Source organism: Oxyura jamaicensis, chromosome 13 (assembly GCF_011077185.1).
Source record: "Oxyura jamaicensis isolate SHBP4307 breed ruddy duck chromosome 13, BPBGC_Ojam_1.0, whole genome shotgun sequence".
NCBI lineage: Eukaryota > Metazoa > Chordata > Aves > Anseriformes > Anatidae > Oxyura > Oxyura jamaicensis.
The window spans coordinates 154,490-175,944 of record NC_048905.1 but is presented as its reverse complement, the minus strand read 5'-3'; the positions used below and the strand labels follow the sequence as shown (position 1 = coordinate 175,944).

At 45.7% G+C, this 21,455-nt stretch overlaps 1 protein-coding gene across 7 annotated transcripts in view; it reads right to left on the bottom strand.

Moving 5' to 3' along the window:
• HTR4 (5-hydroxytryptamine receptor 4) overlaps positions 1 to 21,455 on the bottom strand; it is a 125,612-nt gene that overhangs the window by 34,168 nt on the left and 69,989 nt on the right. For 6 of the 7 annotated variants that reach the window (XR_004754385.1, XR_004754387.1, XR_004754386.1 and 3 more), the window contains exons 5-6: positions 12,163 to 12,316; positions 10,929 to 11,497 (exon numbers count right to left, since the gene is read on the bottom strand). Coding sequence is in view for 3 of the 7 variants with exons in the window: in XM_035338628.1 (XP_035194519.1) it covers positions 10,929 to 11,497; positions 12,163 to 12,316 (723 nt within the window). In the remaining 4 variants the exon portion in view is untranslated. Of the gene's footprint in view, positions 1 to 6,156; positions 7,047 to 10,928; positions 11,498 to 12,162; positions 12,317 to 21,455 lie in introns of all 7 variants that reach the window. The other variant, XR_004754388.1, reaches the window with a different exon arrangement.

Genomic DNA, 21,455 nt, shown 5'->3' with positions numbered 1-21,455 from the left:
AACTGAAGGAAAGCGTGATACTTAAAAAAACGAATCCCATCTTTTGTCTGTAGGAAATAAGATAAATATCTTGATTTCACTCAGTACAATTACAAGAAGCTTTTCTCTTATCAAAACTTCTCAGTTTCCTTTGGAGAGGTATTTTTGAGCTGCATTCCAGACTTCAGCACAGTTCTTATGTACTTAAGGGCAAGACAAGCATGTTTTGGGTGAAGGAGGGTACCAGCCTCCTCTGACACAGGGCACCAGCTTATCCGAGGGCCAGCACCCCAGTAGGAGCTGCTGAATACTGGTACAGGTGGTGGGTTTCATGGGCTTGGCTGGCAGGGGCTGCTGTGCAGTCAGGGAGGACCAGAGTCTCAGTGATGGGCTCACACGCTGCCCGCAGAGGCCAACATGATGCTGGCAGCGCTTCATTGCCATGGGGAGCTGGAGAGTAGGGAGCCAAGGTCACCCCACCTCTTCCCCTTTTCATCCTTTTGCAGAAGAATTTTGAAGTGTCAACAAGAAATATCTAAGAGCTGTTCTGCTTTTAAATTTAGCACAGATCCGTAGTAAAGAAAAAAGCAAGGAAGGGGTGGGAGGAAGAACCTTACCCCAGACTTCTAAGATGACAGCTGAGAGAGAAGAAATGAGTGTCTCGACATCCATCTTACCCTGGGGATAACCCAACCTCAATAAAAAGCCTATTACATTTACAAATAAAAAGAAAGGCTTCGGCAATAATAACTTTAGAAAACACCCACAATACCAAAGCACGTCCTTGCCCACATAAGTTGGAGGTGCTCTGCACGCAGCGATGCTGGTGGCTGCCTGGCCTCGGTGATCGGTGGCACGCTCCCCAAAACCCATGAGAGGCTAAGCAGGGACGCTGCCCCAGACTGCACACGGCTGTTTCTGCCATAAGCTCCCCTGACCATGCATCTGCCTTTGGTTAGCGGTGCAAATCACACTCTTTTTTCCAAACTGAACTGAAGCCCCCTTCCTCTCTCAGCTCTTGGCCTTTGTGCTTCTTCCCCTGATGTCTGGTTGCAAGGGATGCGGGAAGTGGACGGTGTGGGTGCTGCTGACCCCAGAAGGGCTGCTCAGTGGGAGCCCAAACAACAATGCAGAGCCCAAAGCCTGTGGGATGTGTCTGCGAAGGGGCCCAAACCTCCGCTGGCACGAGCTCCCATTTACGTACAGCTGCAGGTGGGTGCGCGTTCTTCACCCTGTGAAGAAATCAGAGGGACGCAGCCTGGTCTGGGCTCTTCACCCTTTCTCCCCAGTTTTCCTGTTACCTCTTGCACTTCAGTGGCAAGAAGTGAGCTGCTGCGGGATCACTCCCAAGGCCGAGTGGTCCTGGGCTTGGCGATGGGAGCATGGTGAGTGGGGAGTGCAGGTGATGGGCACAGGGAGCCTGGCAAATGGGAAGGGACTGGACCCTCGCTGCAGCTGCCTGCCAGACCGGCCATGGCTGCTGGATGCTTTGCTCTCCACATGTTCCCGTGGCTGTTCTGGATGCACGTCCTGACCATTACAAATGCTTTTGCACAGGGTGGCCTCAGCCTTGGTGACTGGCACATCAGCTGCCTGGAAGTGCTCTGTGTTTGCCATCAGCCGCAGGACACCCCACGCACACATGGATTTGTGGAAGTCAGGAGAAAGAGAAATACAGGCGGCTTACAGTAGCGATAGGGGAAAGGATGGAGAAGATGATGTCCCATCCTTGGCTTGTAGGTCTTATGGTGATGCACAGAGCTAAACACAGCCAACTCCTTTGCCATGTGTGCAACTCTCTTATTTTTACGGTGAGAACTGCTGCTGCTGAACAGGTAAATTCCCCAAATCCCCGGCCTCTCGGCCTTTGCATCCTGCATAATAGATTGCATAATCTCATCAACTGTTTTCTGGTTCATCCCATAGCTCCTGTTTGAGCTAACACATACCTTCTGATATTTATAGCTCGCCTTGCCCTGCTTGTGATCCTTTGCAACTACCAGTCACAGTATTTGTGGCTGTTACACTACAAGTCTGTTACTGGAGAGAAGATTGATGCCAAGTTGTAAAATCGTGCCAGGGAAGTTGGAACATAAGTTTGATTGCAAATACTGGCAAAGATTCTCAAGAAATTACAAAAAAAAAAAAAAAAAAAAAAAATCCAAGAAACTACAGAACTTGTTTTTATCTGTTTTTCAGTCTAATGATCTCATATATTTTTATAGAATACCTTTTCAGAATTGCAGCTGATAAAATTTAAGTGAAAACCAAATTATCTCTTGACAAGGTTAACACTGTTAGCAAAAGGGAAGACTTAGTAAATGCTATCTATGCTCTTAATTCCCCAGTCTGAGACTTCCCCCGTGCCAGACTGTCCTCACACTCTGTCTTTAACTACTCTGTCCGGTCTAGGTCTAACGGCAGAACAAGCTGAGATGTCTGTATGCTGTACATACCATCACATCCCCACTCTGAAGAATAAACTGGGAAATACTAGCAAAGGCTCAAAGGAAAGGTATTCGGGAGCCAGGGGGAGGTTGTTTAAAGATCACCAGGAATGAGTTTGCTGAACTGAATGCAAAGCAGTGCCCATGTGCTCCCCCTGCTAACACTCCAGGGAGGGACATGTATTCTGATTTCTCTTTTTTTTCACTCATCACCCCTCACTGGGCTGCAATAAAATGCTCTGGCTTCTCACAAAGCCACACACTGCTGAAAGCAAATGGGTTTAGGCCCTAGCCCAACAGGCCAGCTCGCAGCGCCTGTGTGTCCCTCTGTGCCCCAGCGGCCACCGCGTGTCTCTCACTTGTCCCAGGCTGTCAAGGCTAGGCTGCCTTCCTGCTCCAAGGCTGGCAGCACCCAGCTGAACGGGGAACTCGCTCCCGGACACTGTCACACAACCAGCAGAGCCCTTTGTGTTCCCAGCCTGTCTGGAGCAAGACCTGAACTCACTCCCGGTTTGTCTTCAGCACCTCTCCTTAAATTAGAGATGTTATTACAAAGAAAGCCAATCTTGAAACTTAAATTTATAGTGGTAGAGAACCATATGTATTCTAATCTGTTGTCATGGATCTCAATTTTCATTGTTAAAAGTGAATGCTGTGTTTCTAAAGCAAGTTTCTGTACATTGAACTTCCACATCTTACTCTTGCTACACCTTTTTGTGCTAGATTTCCCTGCCCCAAATAGACTCCACTCCCTTTACCTTCTCTAGTACAAGACATCCAGTTAATGTGCCAGGAATACTTTGTACAGCCCCTTCCCTAGACCTTTCACACTTGTTAGTCCTCCCCGTTTGTCCCAGCCTCCTCCCGGAGCAAGGTACCCACTGCCAGCCCTGCCTGGCTGGGTACGCAGCAGCACCCATCCTGGCACCCACCCATACATCCACGGGGACCCTCGCCATGCAGGCACGGTGTCAGCTGGGAGCTGATGCTCAGCACCAAAGCCTATTTCACGTTGGCTCTTTATGAGATTATGCCACAGTCTGAGTTTGTGCTCAGTATGCCAAGATGCACAGCCATGCAGACCATGTTTCTGTAGCCCTACAGAAATGTTTTCCTTGTGCTCAGTTAACCAAGCAATTCAGAGAGCAGAGAAAACCCAAACTGCTCTTTCTCTTTATTGTTATTCCTCTAATCTTGTGGTATCTGCACGTTATCAGCAATTATTTGTTTTTCTCCAGAGAGGAGATTAAAAGTAAATGCTTTATGGCCAAGAGCTGTTCCTTAAGAACCCTGACTAGAAAAACACCTAGTGGAAGATGATAATTTTATTATGACTTGCAAAATGCCATGCTGCTGTAGGTACCACGTCAAGTGTGTTACACTTCTTGCAAATTGCAACCTCATAAAATAAAATTAGTTTGTAGAATTGAGCTCTGCTTTTCATACTTTCATATTTGCTAGGTAGAGCCATTACCTTGTCTTCAGATTACCTTTTATATTAGATCCTGGATCAAATGGTTGGAACAGCAGCACTTGAGGGTTGAGCAGGGTTGAAATCAGCAGGGTTGAAAATCAGCAAGCTCCTTGTTATAAAGGCAGCATGGCCAGGAATCAACAGGAGGGTCAGCTGTACTCCGGGTTTCCACAGCAGTCAGACTGAAGGGCAAAGTGGGGCTTTGTGGGGTCTTGAGGCAGTTTCCCCTGCCGCAGTCATATCATACAGTGATATGACTTTTGTAAATTCACCATGCTCCAGCTTGGTAAGACTTTTTCCCCATCTAGTCTTACTGAGAGTTTGTTTCAAAACATCACTGCCATGATGGCCAGAAACTTTTGTCTAATTCTAGGCTTATCTTATGCTCCTGGCCACCTTTTTTTTTTTTTTTTTTTTTTTTTTTTTTTTTTTCCTGCTGACATGGGGAACTGATACTCAGACTGAAAGTACTGGATTGGAACACATGTTGAACACATGTTGAGCAGTCTTTGGCTGCATTGCCCAGAGGACTCAGGGGTTGTGTCAAATTGGAGGTACTATTTTTGCCACCCCTGAGCTGATGTAGTATTTCATGCCCTGGGATGGCTCGGTACCAGGCACAAGAAGTAGCCCCACCATGACCCCAGGGCCACCCCGTTGATACCCTTCCAGCAGTGCTCATGCTTTATGGGACACACTTCTGGCCATGCCTGATGCTGTGCTCCAGACTTGTAATGGGAAAGCTAAGGACTGGTGAAAAGGGCTGCCTGGCATCACCCATAGATGTCAGCATAGCTCATCCAGGCACGTGCAGCTGATGAAAAATGACACTACCACAATTTAAAGTAAAGCCCACCAGTGGAATTCTGTCTATTGAATGAAAAAGTTCATTAGTTTCTCTTGTGCCTCTTGCTGAGCACTGGAGGGATCCTAAGGACAGAACTCTCCCAGGCACAGAAGATGTTCCTTCGTGGTCCCCTAGCCATACACAACAAGGTGATAACATGCCTGTGGTGTGCAGCCAGCTGAGGGTGGCTGTCCACAGGCTTGGTAATGAGAGTAATTGAATCACAGGAGCATGATTGTCCGAGTGCAAACATGTTTGCATTGACTTGCTAGGAGGAAGCAAAATAAATCCCTACCACCAAGAACAAAACTCAAATTAGCTGCGCCCATGGATTTCAATGGATTCATGGAGTCTCCTCTAAACTATCAAAAAGAAGAATTACATAAAAAGAACAAAATTGCAGGGGATGGAGATGGCAGGGGGATGTCTCAATCCCTTGCTCAGAAACTTCCCCAAAAGAACTTGGTGGGAATGTGCTTTATGTCTACTTTGCAAACATGAATTTCTTGCCTGCTGGATCCCAATAATTAATAAGTGACTGCTGGAGAAATTGCAGCACACTTCCTAAAGCCCCTTAGCCTGCAATTGCTCCAAGTCTCACTAGCACAGCAAAACATATCTGCCTCCAAAATGACCTATGGCAACCCAGGGAGGAACAGCAAGCATTGAGGCAATGAAGGAAACAGCAGCTGAAGTTCAAACGATCCATCTTGAGGCTAATGACCTTTTAGTGAAGAAGATGATGCAGTGTGTCAGAGCCCTGACCCATATTGCTGGATCATTAAAATTGCCAGGCAGTTACTGCCAGTCAGAAATTGTGGCCCCAACGGCCTGATTTTGCTGGAAATAACAGCATAGCTTTGGCAATAACAGTCTGCCACCGAAATTCTTTTCCAAGTGATCCTTGAGTGATAAGAAAAAATTGCAGAAAAATCTGTTCAGCTTGTGTAAAGGGGAAAAAACATTTAGAAGGGTATTCATGTTGTAGCTCATGATAAGATAACAAAATCAGTTTTAAACCAAAGCCCTGCATTCTTCATATTTAAAAGCTGAGTCAAAGAAGATTCACTCCCACTACACACTGAAATTTGGTCAAGACAAGCTAAGATGGCATGTTTGTATTTAATGGTTTTTCATGCAAATTTTTTTTTCCAGGATTTTGTTTGCTTGCTGTGTCTGTTTTTGAGCTTCACGCACCCAGGTGCCTACCTGATGCTTGCCTATTTCTCCTTAAGAGCAAAAGCAAGAAAACAAACAAAAACAAACAAAAAGTAAGTTTCAGAAATCCTGGAAGAACCAACAAATATTGCTTTTTGCCCATTCACCCAGTTTGGTGGAGCCTGCAGGCAGCTTAGCTAAACAGTGCCCTGCAAATGCATACAGTTGGCTATAAAGCCGAGGGTACACACCATTAGCTGCGAGACCCTGAGTTTCAGTCCAACCCTGAACCTTTAATCTCCGTGTCAGCCTTTTGAGAGTTTGTCCAAGCAAAGTTGTGCATGTACTGAAATATCCCATTTTCTTTTTTCTTTCTTCTTTTCTTTTAAAGCAGCAGCAAGGCCCTTCCTTGCCCTGGCTGGCTGCTGCAGCCAGATGAATTCCAGGTCCTCCCGCAGCCTCCACACAGCCTCTGATTGCCAGCACCACCAACAGAGCGGGGACCCGACACCTCCCCGAAAACACAGCCTATGAGCATCTCCTTTTCCTCTCCAGAAATAGCTTCCTGCTGCTTTACACAATAAGTTGATTCCAGGAATGTGTGAACGTCTGAGGGAGAACGAGAGGGAGCCAGTATTAGGGTGATGTACCAACAGCTAACCTGTACCCTGATTCCCGCTCTGGTTTCTGGGGTCTTCAGCAGGTTGGGCAGAGACCTCATCTTGACTGTGCACTGTGTTGTCGTCACTGTCTCTCCCTCCTCCAGACACTTCTGCTGCTGCCAGCGGCCACCACTGTCCAGTGGAGAACTGTGATAGGGAAGGCGTGCGTCCCCCTGGCTGACGCTAAATGCATGTTTGCCAACGAAGCGCCCGCGCTGGGAGAGCTTCCAGCTTGTCGGACATCAAGGGATGGCTCTGAGCACAGAAAGGCGGAGAAGAGGCGGGCGAGCAGCGAGGAGAGGGCTGCATTTGCCAGGCTGTCGTCTGGAGGTTGTTGGGGTGCCTGAGCCTCGCTGCTTGCAGCAGCTCGCTGCCTTGGCTGCGCAGGAGCAGCCGCAGCCACCAGGGCTGGCCCAGCCCAAAGTGATTGCTTTGCTCTGCCTCAGGAAGCTCTGCAGTCTCTGTGGCTGTCTTAATGCCTAAGAAAGGATAAGAGACAAGAGGAACAGGAGGAGGCAGGACAGCAGGCTTTTACTTGTAAACCCAGATCCTTGAGCGAGACTTGCTAGTGTTATTAGGAAGCATCTCTGAGCAAGCAGTCTGTGTTTTCTGAGTCAAGCTGCAACTGCAGCCCACAAAATGCCACCCTGGCAGGGGGAAGGGAACAACTGCTCCATCCATGCCCCACGGGCAGAACTGCTGTGATCCTGCCGGGCACGGAACCTGCTGTGTGACTCAGCCCAGACTTGGCTGCACAGGGAAACTGGAGTGCTTTTAAACCCATTAACCCACCAGAGGTAATGACTTTGTGGAATTAAAGCTGTTGAAAAGGCACAGCAGCGGGTGTCCTGATGTGCATTGCAGCAGGAGGCACCCAGGCAGGGCTGTCCCCATGTCAGGGGGTCGGGGGCCCCAGCAGCACTGACTGCACTGACTACCTGGTGGGCAGGGGAGCTTCAGGGTGGCTGCCCCTCCTAAATGCAGCCTGGTAAATGGGGCTGGGAAAGCCTCATCCCTGGGGGTGAAAATGTAGCACAGGTACTCAGTAAAGTTTTATGATTGTTCAGGGCAGCCTCTTTAATTTATTCACTCTTTCAATAGTTCTTGAAGTAATGCAAAGCAATCAGCCCATCCATCCCACCTGAATGTAGTGGTCTCTTACCCAAAATCTCCTTTGCTCCTGGCCAGAAGGATCAAAGAAACTCCTATCATCTCCTTACAGACTGGAAGTGTCAGCACACTATTCCCTGCTTGCACCAGACCCTCCTGCCAACACCTGTCAAACCCCACCAGGCCAGTGGGGCAGGGGCAGCGCGAGCACAACACTGCTTGCCTGCCTCCACGGCACCTCTGACCTTCCCTTCCCTGCAGCCAGGGAGGATTTATTTTTATTCCAACAGAACTGTAAGCTGCCGAGTTGCTAAACTTCTGCAAGCTGAAGAGCCGAGCTGCTGTGCTGCCTGTTGGAGCAGCAGCAAGGATGCTCTGGTGCTTGCTGCGAACCAGATTTACTGGCACCATCACTCACGGCCCCCGCAGGGGCCACTAAGGCTCCACAGCCATGCTCCAGTGTTGAGCACTGGCTACATGCGGTGATTTACTGCGTGCTTCTCCCACCTTCAGAGTGCTGACACCAGTGTGGGCTGATCGGGTTATTAATTTTATTCTGTATTTATGAAGACAATGAACTTCCAGCGCCCCAAGCTGCATGCTGCTTTTTTTGTTTCCCCCCTTTGTTTCTCTTGGCTCTTCCAAAAGGAAAATCAGGATGTGCTTTACTTTGGAGAAATAAAATTGGCATCAGCCCTGTTGGAGAAAGCCTCTCTGATAGAAAAGGAGCAAATAAACCACTCACTACAGCTTTCCCAGAAGAGACTAACACACTGTACTGTGCTGAACAGTGTACTTCTGGGAGGAAATGGGGAATGCACCAAAGTGACCTCCTTGACACAAACGTTCCAGAATTTGTCTGCTCTGATCATTGCTCAACTCTATTTTACCCAAAGCCATCTCCTCCACTGTGGCAAAATTTCAGAACTTGTCTTATCCAAAATTCAAGCAATGCTGTGCTGGGTTCCAATCCTCTTGTGCAGTATGAGTTGAATGATTCACAAAGGCATGAGTTCACTGCTTTCTTCTAACTAAATGTCTGTGCATAACAAAAGATATGCAAGCAATACATTTAAAGGGGGAGGCAGCATTTTTCAGATGACTATGGCATTTTACCTTCACTCTTGTGGTGTGCAGGACTGTGCACTGAACACATGCTACAGTCGTCCAGAAACCCTTATCTACTGCAGTGAATTATTGTACTAATTTTTGCCATATGTTAGTTGAGAGTGCATTGTAAATTCTCCTATCCAGTTGTAATTCAGAATGATTCCCAAGTCCTTTAAATGTGTGATATTCCAAACCATAAGTTATTAGAACTATGAATTGCAAATATTTATAATGAATTACACATTTGAATTACCTTTGATGCTGATGTGCTCGCTGCCTGCTGCATCTCAAACCCACACCTGAGAGAGGCTACCTGTCATTTCACTGCCTCGTCTACTTCACAATAAGTACCTTTTTTCAGCACTTGCTAGCCCAAATAGATGCCATTCTCCCTTTCTTTGCCGTTAGGCCAGCAGGAGCCCCCCCACCAGCCCTGCCTTCCCTCCTCCCCATGCACAGCCACATTTCCAGCACTCACCCCTGCAGCTCCCCAGCACGGGCTGCTCTTCCCTGCCTCCTCCCGCAGCTGAGGAGTGATTGCCTCATCCCACATGGCTCCGACACAGACATGCGCTCAGTGTGGAATGGTGCCATGTCCCCATCACAGACAGAGGGCTCTATATACGTTGTAAGGGCCTTCATGACTTAAGAGGTGTGAAAGGCCTGTTCCAGGGCTGTGAGAAACCTTGCCCTGTCTCCCTTCCATTACACAGATCAAGGCTCCTTCCAAAACTTCACAGGTCAATACAGAATGGAGCTGGGGGCAAACGAGAAGATTAGACTCTGCTGGAAGTCTAAGCTTGTCTCCGGACAGGTTTAGCTCTGAACACAAACAGAGTTACCGACTCCTTATGTGCAAGTGAGGAAGTGAGGAGCCATGACTCCATCTACCAGAACAAATTCACTTCTAGGCAGTAGTGCAAAAACACCAGTGTTTGTTGTTGTTTTTCAGATAATGTAGCTTGTTCTGATATTACTGGAGATAATTGTTCCTCTCTCCCTTCCTCCAGTGCTCTGCCCTCTAACTCCCTGCTTGGTGAGAAGGCAGCAGAGGATGTGTCCCAGCAGAGTGCCCTCCAAACCCCTCTGCACTCCCACCGTGTGGGGCCCACATGCCCTCCTCTCGCAATAAACAGTGTGGTACAAAACCAGGGATGGGTGTGTGAGGTGGGGGCTCAAATTCCCTGGGCCCCCACAGTGCCAGCCAGCTGGACTGTGTCTGGTAGCCCACGAGGGGTGCACACTGCAGATCCAGACACCACTGCCTTGCATGGGGGCACTGGAGGGCTTAGCCCTGGCATGGAGCTGCCCCATGTGGCACATGGCAGGAGCCCAGGGCTGCTGGCAGACATGGGAGCCTCAGCCCGATTTTCCCCTGCACCAGCCCCCACAAGCTCAGAAAGAAAACATCTGCCCTTCCCCACTTGCCACTCCTGCCAAGAGCCACAACATGCTGCAAGGGCCAGTGTCCGGTTCCAGCAGGACGCTGACGTCCTTCCTGTCTGTGCTGGAGGCATCCTGAGAGCCCCCAGGCTTTGACTCAGTTACTGTAAAGGGCAGACACCCTGGCATTTTCTGAGCTGTTAAAGCAAAATGGCAAGTACCCTTCCTCCCAGAGAGCCACTGAAGTGCCCCAGCAGCATCAGAGCACTTGGGTAAGATCCTTCTTCGTCATTCATTACTTCAGGAGATGCAGCATCAGCTGGTAGGGCTACAAAGACAGAACCCAAGAAGTGCCATTGGGAGCATCTCAATCCCTTCACTAGAGAAAAGGGAGTAGGCAGCTTCCCCCAGGGTGCTCCCTGTGTGATCAAGTTCATCTCAGACAAAGCAACAACAGGATGCAGCAGCATGCATCCCAAATGCATGCACATCTTCTGCCTTCCCCCAAATATTTCCTGAACATGCCTCTGGAGAACCCACACATGCCAACATCTATCAGGTATCTACAAACCCAGGTTGTATGAGCACCCTAAGGATTACTGTGCACTTCTCATTCCCTCCATCCTCCCTTTATTTTTTTTAACAGTTAATCCATCATATATTTCAAATGCAACACAAAATCAGTCCTTTAAGAAATCACATGAGAAGTACTCGTTCTAGTGACTCAAGGTACTTTGCAGCAGCTGAGAAACACTCACCTTAGCATGTGAGTCGATCCATTTATTGTGGTGGTGGAACAGGGGACTGTCTGCCCCAAGATAGAAGGCCTTCGGTATCGCTCATCACCACAGCACAGGATGATGAGGAAGGCACGTCTGAAAGACTTGTTCAGGAAGGCGTAGAGGAAGGGGTTCAACCCTGAATTGATGTAGCCCAGCCACAGAAAAGCTGTCCACAGCTTCCCTGGCACCGTGTAGTTTATGAAAGGGTCCACTATGTTTGTGACAAAGAAGGGGGCCCAGCACAGGCAGAAGCACCCCATGATGATGCACAGGGTCTTGGCAGCTTTGGTCTCAGTCTTCATGCGGTGTGTGCTGTGCTGGTCCGGGGGGTGCTGCCGGCCGTCAGCGGGGGTCCCCGCGCGCTGCAGCACCCGAATCTGGTGGGCATGCTCCCTGGCGGTGACGTAGATGCGGTAGTAGGCCAGCACCATCAGGAGGAAGGGAATGTAGAAGGCCACCACGGAGCAGGTAATGGCATATGGCTTGTTGACCATGAATATGCAGTAGGTGGAGTTGGAAGCCTTGTTGAACTGCCTTTGCTGGATCTGGGGCAGGGCGAGAAAGGACAAGGACAAAGAATGGAAGAGATTCAGTGCTGCTCCTCTGATATCAGCAGTCTGTTTGTCAGGATGCTCTACCACCACTTTCCTATTCTGTCTCCTCCCTTCCCTCCCCATATGCAGTACCTGCCTTACCACTGCTGCCTCTCCCCCCTATGCTTACACCATGGGTTCTGACAGTCCTGAGGTTTGTGGAACCAGCCCATGTGCAGCTCCAGCGTCCTAGAGCACGCCTCAACCTGGCTGCTGAAAATCAGCCTAGTAGCCCAGTTCATACTCTGTGAAGGGGAATAACTTCACTTCATGCTGTGCTTTTTTGCAGTGCTCACTGCTCTGTCCATCAGGATGTGCTGTTACACCAAGGATGCACATTTCATCTGGCCAAGTGGCACAGGCCAGATGGGTGGGGATGCAGCAAGGCTAATGCAAACTTAGCAGACAGGGGCTGTTCTAGGCACGGGGCAGTGGGCAGCAGCCTTGCAAATCCCCATAAAGACAAATTCCAGAAATTCGGCAAGCCCTCTGCTTCAATAACAATGAGCTTCTTTAGCCTCTATTGCCGTCTTGTCTTTGCATATTCCTTTTTAAAGAAGCATATACAGCAGGGAATATATTTGGTACCAGGTCAGCATATCTCCTAAATTACTCACCAGATCAATGATGCCAATGCTATTCCAGCCTTGCATGATTGGGAGGAAAGAAATAAATGTTGGGATTACCCAGCAGCCTCCAAGCATTACAGCAATGCGCAATGGAGTCATCTTGTTCCTGTAAACCAGTGGCTGGCAGCAAATAGCATAGTACCTGCAAGGAGGAAGCGAGAGAACCACCATCACTAAAGGAGACATTCAGGTCTTCTAAAAATAAAACTGTAAAGCCTTTTCTCCAGCTTGTTTCTCCTGCCTTTCAAAACAGAGGGGAAAAAAGAAAAAAAAAAAAAAAAGAAAAAAAAAAAAAGATTCTATAGTCTATTTCTATCGACTGCCTGTTACACAAGGAGCTCAGGGTATTTTCACAGCATGAGTAAATAAGGTTTCATAGTCCCTTGCAGGGAAAAGCCAATATTTTCTATTTTCCAGCTAGGGAAAATGAGGCATAGATTAATGCTGTGGTTTGTCTAAAGTCATGGAGCAAGGGAGTGACCTCCCATTCAGCCCTGCTCTCCTCCTGCACTTAGTCACAAAGCAGTCTGCACCCTCCTTACCACAATGAATGAGTTCACCTTCCTTCTATTTAGCCATAACTGAGTAAATGTTGGGGTTTTCCTAGCTGTAATGGACATTTATTTTGACAAGACTGCAAAGGCTGTTGTTGCAAATTAACAAAGTGTTTCAAAGCTGTGAAAATATCTGTAAAATTAAGTGTGTTTTTCCATAAACAAATCCCTTTTCTACCTCCCTGTAAACACCTCTTGCCTGGCCGTGCTTTAACATTCTGCCACAAGGACAGCACAAATGTCTGCCCAGGGCTTCCAGTCTTTTCCCCATCGAGGGGAATTGCCCTGTTCTCTCTTTCTTCTCCCAGTCCATGCAACATATTCACAATAAAATAGACTCCTTCTCTTAATATAACCAGCTTTGAACTGGAAATGTCTTCTCCAAGAGACAAAAAAATAAGTAGACAAAAATAAGAGACAAAAAAAAAATGCCAATAAGCATAGCAGGTCAGCAACCATAACATTCTATTGCAGATTCCTGGTGGCCCTGACCTGACAGTCTGTCTCTGGTTCTGAATGAAATATTTTCAAACTTCAGAGGATTTCAGCATACTTTGCAGAGGAATGCCAGTACTGACATCTCCACTGCTCAGACAGGGTGCTGGGGTCCAGAGGCTTCCAGAGCAGAGCCACAAAATGCCCTTGAATTTCAATCCCCTGTTCCAACCAATCTCCTTGCTGTAGCAGTCCTGTAGTCTCTTTGATTTGAACACGGCAGAGCAGGAAAGACCAGGGCTGTGTGTAAAGCAGTGGTGTCAGGACAGAAACCTAATACGACGGACTGGGAAGGTGGCCATTCTGCAAAGGCACTATACCCCAGTTACAAGTTTAGGTATGTCCCTGAACTAGCTCTTGCTCCAGATAATTGATAGGAAGTAATGTAAATACTCAATGACAGAACTTCAAGCATTTTTTTCATGACCATACCAAGTAATATATAACAAGGATATTTATGAAAGAGCCTTTTATGCAAAATGTTTAATAATTTAGCCCATAAAGCATCATTAAAATCTCTTAACAACCAATGCGGGTCTAATTGTGCAACTGAGAACATTTTCAACTTCCTTTTAAAAGTCTCCAGGGATCCTGCAGTTCAGATCTGAGAAGATGCTTCTATAGCTGGTTGGAAACTACTGCTCTAACTCCACAGCACAGCTGATCTGCTGCAGAAAATAGAAACTGTTAAGAAGGACGAGAGTAATGGTCAGCCCAGTCCCGTTCTGCCAACATCAGTACCAGCTGAAATGCCTCTCAGGTTATCCTACAGATGTCCCTTGCTAGGCTTCTGTCATTTCCACCTGGCACAGCTGGTACATCAGAGATACCAAAAGTGCCCATGAATCCTCAGCTCTTCTAAATAACTAAATATATGATTCAGCTATGTGCCTGATGGGTATATTTTCTTAGTGAATTAATAATGGTGGTCTGGTAGATATAGTTTCCTGATTTGGTAAGCACAGACAATCTGCAATGTGGTGCCCATCTGTGTACCTGTAGGACATCAGCACTGCATTGAAGTAGTGGCCATTGTTTCAACAACTATTTATAAAGGGAATGAATGATCTCTCTCAAAGAGATTTTTAAAGTCAATCTTCACAACAAGACATAATGTGTCTGTAAAGAGAGCTTATATGTCTATAACAGTCTATTTTATGAGGTCAGCAAAATCATAAATTAGAGACATTAAATTAGCAAACACACACTGAAGTTCAACCACTGACCTGAAGTGGAGCCTGCAAGAAATTCTAAGTGCGAGCAACACGTTAAAATAAGAGATATGCAAATGGACAAATATACATAGTTGTCCTAGTTTTGGTTAGGACAGAGTTAATTTTCCTCCTAGTAGCTGGTAGGGTGCTATGTTTTGGATTAGGATGAGAAGAGTGCTGATAACCTGCTGATGTTTTAATCAGATGTTTATGTAATCAGATGTAATATAGGGGTGGCTAGCCGGGGTGGGGGGCTGGCTGCTGGGGGATAGGCTCGGCATCGGTCAGCAATTGCATTGTGCATCACTTGTTTCGTACACATTATTATTATTATTATTATTATTATTTTCCTGTCTTAATAAACTGTCTTTATCTCAACTCACAGAAATTTTCCCATTTCTCTCCCCCATCCCAGAGAGGGACAGGGGAGGGTGAGCGAACGGCTGTGTGGTGTTTAGCTGCCAGACGGGTTAAACCACAACGATGGTTTATGTGTATGTATAAAAGAGATGTCCTTGAGGTGCACAATTTATTTCATCAAGAGTTGAGTGGGAAGAAAAAAGTTTGTGCTAAAGGGGCAGAAAAAAAAAATAATAATAAAAATCTCCAAATTTTCTTAAGAAATTTTTAAAAAGTCATGTGGAGTCAACTAAATTGCTTTATTTTGATAAAATGAGATGATATATTCCACACAATGGGTTGAAATAAAATCAAAGTGTCAAAAGAAAACATTTTTTAAAAAATCTCTTTGAAACAATATTCAAAATGTCACGGGGGAAAAATGTTGAAGCAAGCATTCAACTCTTTCAGTCTGATCATTTATATATTCTCTTCTGGTTTCCTGTGTGCCTGAAAATCAGCCTGTTCCTCTGAAAGGTTTCACTTTCAAAGGAACGGTATATTTGACAGTAATTGTTCTTTCAGGGCACTATCTGAAATGTTGCTCTCAAGGAGTAATGCTAACTCCCATGGCAGCCGGTGGATCCAATACCTGCGTTCACTGAAATGGTCCTAACATGTTCCCAACATCTCTCTAGCAGCACAAGGAAGAAGAAGCTGAATAATTTACAGGAACAGGATTTGCTTAGTTTTGGAACTTGCCTTCAGTGGGTCAAGATTTGAACAAGTGAGGTTGTCCCACCTTGAAAGTATGTAAAACTGAACTGAATAGGAGCCTGAGTGACCTGATTAAAATTAAAGTAGATTTAGGTTTGAGTTTGGCCCTGTTTTGAGATGGGGGTTGGATCTGAGACCCCTACAGCTCCTTTTTCTGAGTCTATCAGCATGGTCAAATTCTAACAACTAAATGATTTCAGAGAATAGAATAAATATGTCTTTGTTCCTAGGATAATTAACCTCCTCATGACAGCCACAATGTGCTTGCGTAACCTTGTCTTATATTAGCAGAGCTTATTGAGTTTGGATTTCCCGGTGTTCTCCAGATTTCCTTCCCCAAGAAAATAAACTGACCTTTGAATTCAAACAGGTATTTTCAGTAATGCATTTGACTGCTTATTCAGACAGACGGTGCTTCTCTTGGCATTACGTGCAACTGCACTTCTGGCTCTAGACACAAGGGAATTATACCTGACATATTTATTTGTTTACTATCTGAGAGACACCCACTGCAAAGTACTACCCAGTGCTGGACATCAAAGGATTCCTGTGACATTTCGGAGAGAAAGTTGCTGCAAGTCTCAAGAGACTACACTTATTTGCAGAAAAGGCAAAAGGAGAAATTCACCAAATAAATGGGAGAGAATGGCCAAGACACCAGCTACCATTTCAGAAGCTGAATCAGCAAACAGAAAAGCAACAACATGACACGTTACTAATTAACTATGGCAGGAAAACAATTCTTTGAAGAAGTTCGAGTTATTTCATTTCTGTACTTCTATCTCTGATGCAGCTGACAGCATTACACTGACTTGTACATGCTATTAAAGGCCATTAGAGTAAAAATTATGCCTGTAAAAATGACATCGTAAGCTCTCATATTTCTTTCCTCCCAGTGATTCAGTAGTAATTTTCTTCCACTTACATGTCAAATGATTATATGTATATTTCCTTTTTGCTAACTGCTGCTACTGTGACTCCCCCTGTATTCAGAAAGGCGAGCTGGGTTCCTCCTGTCCCCACACTGTTATCAGCAATAAGGTCCTGCAGTCAGGACATGGGTGACAATTTTGCTGATGGTGAGGCAGAGAAGCACACAGTTGGCCACCCGTAGCTTAGCGGGACTTCTGCTCAATGGTTCAAAGTCAGATAATAGAAATCCATGCATGTTAAAGTCACGGAAGTCACACAATTTTTGCAGTAGCCAATGATTTGATGTATGCAATCGTTCGGGCATTTAAGCAGCTATTTATTCACTGAGAGAAAAGTAATTACACCTCTAAGATTATCAATAGCCTTAGTCAAAAGCTGAAATAAAGACATTTTCTTATTCTACATTTCTGCTTCCTTTCAGGCTAGAGCTGTTTTCCTGTGCTCATAAAGAGTATCTATTAGGTACTGCTTATGACAATGTGATGGATGACTATAAAATGCAATACTTACACATGATTAATACAATGTCCACGTTTAGTTAAATATTAAATCTTACTATTATCAGCCAAGGCCCATGTTTCTGCAGTTCCCTGGAAATGTTAAGTTGCCTGTTACCTACAGCAGAGTAGATGCAGAACATCTTCTCTTCTGCCTCTATTTTGACATTTGCAGCTGAAGGGGAAATGCAAGGATCCCTTCCTGAAACTGTAGATCTTCCAAGAAGCCCCACAAAGCAAAGGTTATTATAATACTTTTCCTTTCCCATACCAGACATTTACCATATGTGAATGAATCAAGAGCTAACATTTTACAGACGGCTCAAGCAGAACAAAATAATGCTGCGGCCTTACATACAGCCCTGATGGCCATTGCAGATACGTTTGGCTACCAAGGATTTGTGACCTGCCCGTGGTCCTTTAGTGGCTCTGAGGAACAGTACAGTGGCCAAACTCTGTCTCGAGGAACATATATGTGATTGTCCCTGGTCTTCCAGGGAAATGAATTTGGGAGGGACTGATTAGTGCCAAGTAGATCGATTCCCGAAAGTGAACCTCATCTGCTTCAAACTGCCTCATTAACTCAGAGGGGATGCAAGTGCACCTCCGTTATGTGCATAAAAGCTATAAAAAAAAACCCTCAGTGTTCAGTGCCCCACAGGGGAGCCACATATACACAATTTCCAACTGCTGTAAAAGCAGAATACTTTTTCCTTTTCCCAACAGGACTTGCATTTTGCCTGCTGGTGAGCTCCTCTTTTTGACCAGTGCTCCCAAAAATCATTTATAAATGCACGATGAACTGTACACCAGCAACAGGTTTGTACCTAACAAACTTCAATGCATTGTGCAGAGACGGCATAATATCACATTCCCCAGCAGCAGGATCATGGACATCTTGTCTAATGTTAAATTTGTGTATATGTGAAGACAGGATATGGTATACAGGAGGGAAGCTGTGAAGCCAACAAGAAAATAGACTGAAAATGAACCTCAGTTATATTCTTGCCTTGTATGACTGAATTCTGAATCTGTTGTGTAGGTCCAATGCTTTCATGGAAATATAAGTGCTGTAAATCATGGGTGTTTGTTGGTGCCTCTGTATGGAAGATGCTGTGTATACACACACAAATATATGCACACTCTTTGTATCACACCCTGCCTGTCCTCTAGGAAAAAAAATAGAGAAAAAAAAAAAAAAAAAGATTTGAAAATCACATGAACTTTCAAGTGATGACACGTGTTTATCACAAGTTTATAGTGCCTATGTTATTGGAGACAAGAAAGGCAAGCAGAAGGACTGAGAAACGGCATGGCATCTCACCACAGTCCTGACCTAGAGCTGACAGCAGCACAATGTAGCTGTGATCTACAGCAGGGGCAGCTATTTGTGGCAGTGACTACCTGCATACTCATCAAGCACCAGCACGATGAGACTCCAGTTTTGTCCAGGATCCATGATCAAGACTGAAATCAAACATCCAAGGCTCTCCGTAACCAGCTGGGCAAGTAACATTATAAACCCCAGTTTCTGTGCTTAAAGAGAAGCACTGCCCCCCATCAGCCTGGATGTCCAAGCTCCTCCTCAGGCCCATGGCTGTGTGCAAGCTGTCCTGGGCACATCTCCAGAATGCACTCCTGGAGTCTTCACTCTTCAAGATAAGCGATGCTCTAACCACTGCTGCTCTCCTTACCTTCTGGGCACTACAGAAACCTAATTAGTGCATTAGATTATTCCTTCTCTTGGAAAAAAAAAAAAAAAAAAAAAGTATCTGCAAATACTCACCCAACTTTACCAAACAGCCTGGGCTTTGTGGGTGGCCCACATATAAATCCATGCAATGTCATGCACATGATATACATGCCATATGTTTTAGCAGCACTGAGGCCAAAATAAGCTGAGGAAAATTTACTGAATTCTCTCATTGATTACTTTTTTAACCCTCTTAAAAAGTCTATCAGAAAGCAAAGAGGGTGGCCTGCAGTCAGCTCAGATACTGAAGATGCTGAACTGATGGGTGGCAAACTCTTGCAGGTGGCAGGGATGTGCATTTTAGAACAGAGGAGTTTCTTCTCTTCATGAGACACAAGTTATATGACAATGAGGCTAGTTGGGAAAGCCCTCTTCTTTGTCTTTTTGGAGTTCTACTCTGGTGTGAGCCACAAAAGCAAATTCGAGCAGGGTTTTGCACATTCCTCCTCTCCCCCAGTCAGCCCAGAGTGGGCCAAAGTCTTCAGCTGAACCCCAACAAAATTAGGAAGTTTAGAGAGCTAGAATTTCTTTTTTTTTTTTTTTTTTTTTTTTTTGTGCCTGTGTGAAATTAAAACAGTGCTAGTGGAGAGCAACTCTGCTCAATCAGATGATGATAAGACAAGGGGAATGGTTTCAAACTAAATGAGGGGAGATTTAGATTAGAGGTTAGGAGAAAATTCCTCATTCAGAGGGCAATGGAAGAGGTTGGCCAGAGAAGTTCTGAATGCCCCATCCCTGGGGGTGTTCAGGACCAGGTTGGATGAGGCTCTGGGCAACTTGATCTAGTGGGTGGCATCCCTGTCCATGGCAGAGGGGTTGGAACTGGGTGATGTCTGGGGTCCCTTCCAACCTGAGCCATTCTGTGATTCTGTGATACTGGCTTTTCTGTTATTTCCATGAAACCAGATTCTGGCCTCCACATAACTAGATTTTTACTTTATTTGTGGACAGAGCAGCTCTTTCTCTTTTCCTTTTTCCCACTGAGCAAATAAGCCATGGTGTCTGACTGTGCCAAATAAAACAAAGTTAAACATTGTTGGTCCAGAAGAAAAATGTCCTAAAATGATTATATCTAACAAAATTAAATTCTTATTAGAAAAATAATGGCCTGCTGGTGTTGAGATAATTACACTGAGAAAAATGCTAAAGAGAACAGTTAATTGGAACTGGATAAATTTAGCTAGTAATACAAACAAACGTATGTTGCCAAATGGAGATGGAAGGCTCCTCCATGGTCCCTGTGCAGATTGCTGCGTGTGCAGGGTTATTGGCAGCAACAGTGGCGAAATAAATTTCCATATTTCTAGAGGATTTGTAGAGATTAATAAAGGACAGTACTTCCCGCAGGCTGTGCTACGACCATCTGCTCCATTATTTTTTGTAATGTTCTCCAGCCTGAATTCTGCTGCTCCCATGCTAGCTTTCTCTCCGAGCCGCATGCTGATGGGGGTGCCCTGCAGCCATGTGTCGTGTCCCAGTCCTGCACAGCTGCAGCTCATCCCCTTCCTGTGCCAGCTCTGCCCTGCTCCCCCTGAGCAATTGTAGGACACCAGGCACCTTTACAGCTCAATGGAACAAGGGGGATTCACAGCCTGGTTCAACATTATAGCAGGCACTTGTGTCACCCAGGCAGAGTGCTGAGTGCCTAACCATTACTTAGTGACAGCTATTTAAAGCCCAAGGAGTCTCCCCGTGCCCCTGCTTGCCAGCCAGCAGATGTCTCGCAGAGCACAGCTGGGTGCAGCTGTTTTCTCCCAGTTCTTGAGAGGACCAAATGCCCCGCAGCAGGGCCAGCCACTGCCCCTGATCCAACTCTGGGGCACTCAGGAATTTTTAGGCTCTAAAACATCACTTCTCTCAAGGGATTGTGCTAATTTGATGTCTGAACAGTACATTAATGTTAATTAATGTTCGTAAATGGCGCAACAAGCATCTGTCACTCTGGTGCTCCAACACTCTTTGGATACATCTGCTTTGCTTTAGCCTTTATTTAGCAGCGATCACGCGGTATGTTTGGATTCCTGTAAGATTAGCTCTGACTACACAAACATATGGCTAGGTCTGTTTTGTTGCATGTTACACAGCAGTTCAACAAATGCTTCTAGCACTGCAGGCGAGCAGTAGATGTAGTGCCCAGCAGAGATGCAGGCCTGGAGGACAACTTCACTGCCTGGGCCACAGCCAGGAGAGCTGGAGGATGCGGTCACAGGACCTATTTGTTTCCCTTTTTTTTTCCCAAAGACTTTGAGAAGTAATTGCACTGCAAATTGTATTGCAAATACTGAAGAAGAAAATTGCCTTCCCTGGCAGGTTAACGGTATTTGGAGACTCTATCATAGCTTCTTGGTCTCTTTATATGCAGTGCAATTATTTTTATTGCATAGGCACAAAGAAAGGATAGGTATGCATAAAAGAGGCAATAAATAAATAATTCAAGGCCAAATCTTTCTTTTCTATTAGAAAACCAAAAAGATAATGAAAAAGTATAACACAGTGACAGCAAGATTTGGATACAGTGAGCCCTGAGGTACCTCTGACACCTTGGAGAAACACATTTTCAGATCACACTAAGCTTCACTAAGGCTCTGCAGTACTTTGCTCCCTGTGTCTCACTGGTAACATTGATTCACCCTGTTCATGTGGTGATTTCTCCAGGTTTTCTCAAAATCCTGTTGAATGCCTTTGAGAATTCAAATCTGAATCCTTTTCTTCGGACCCA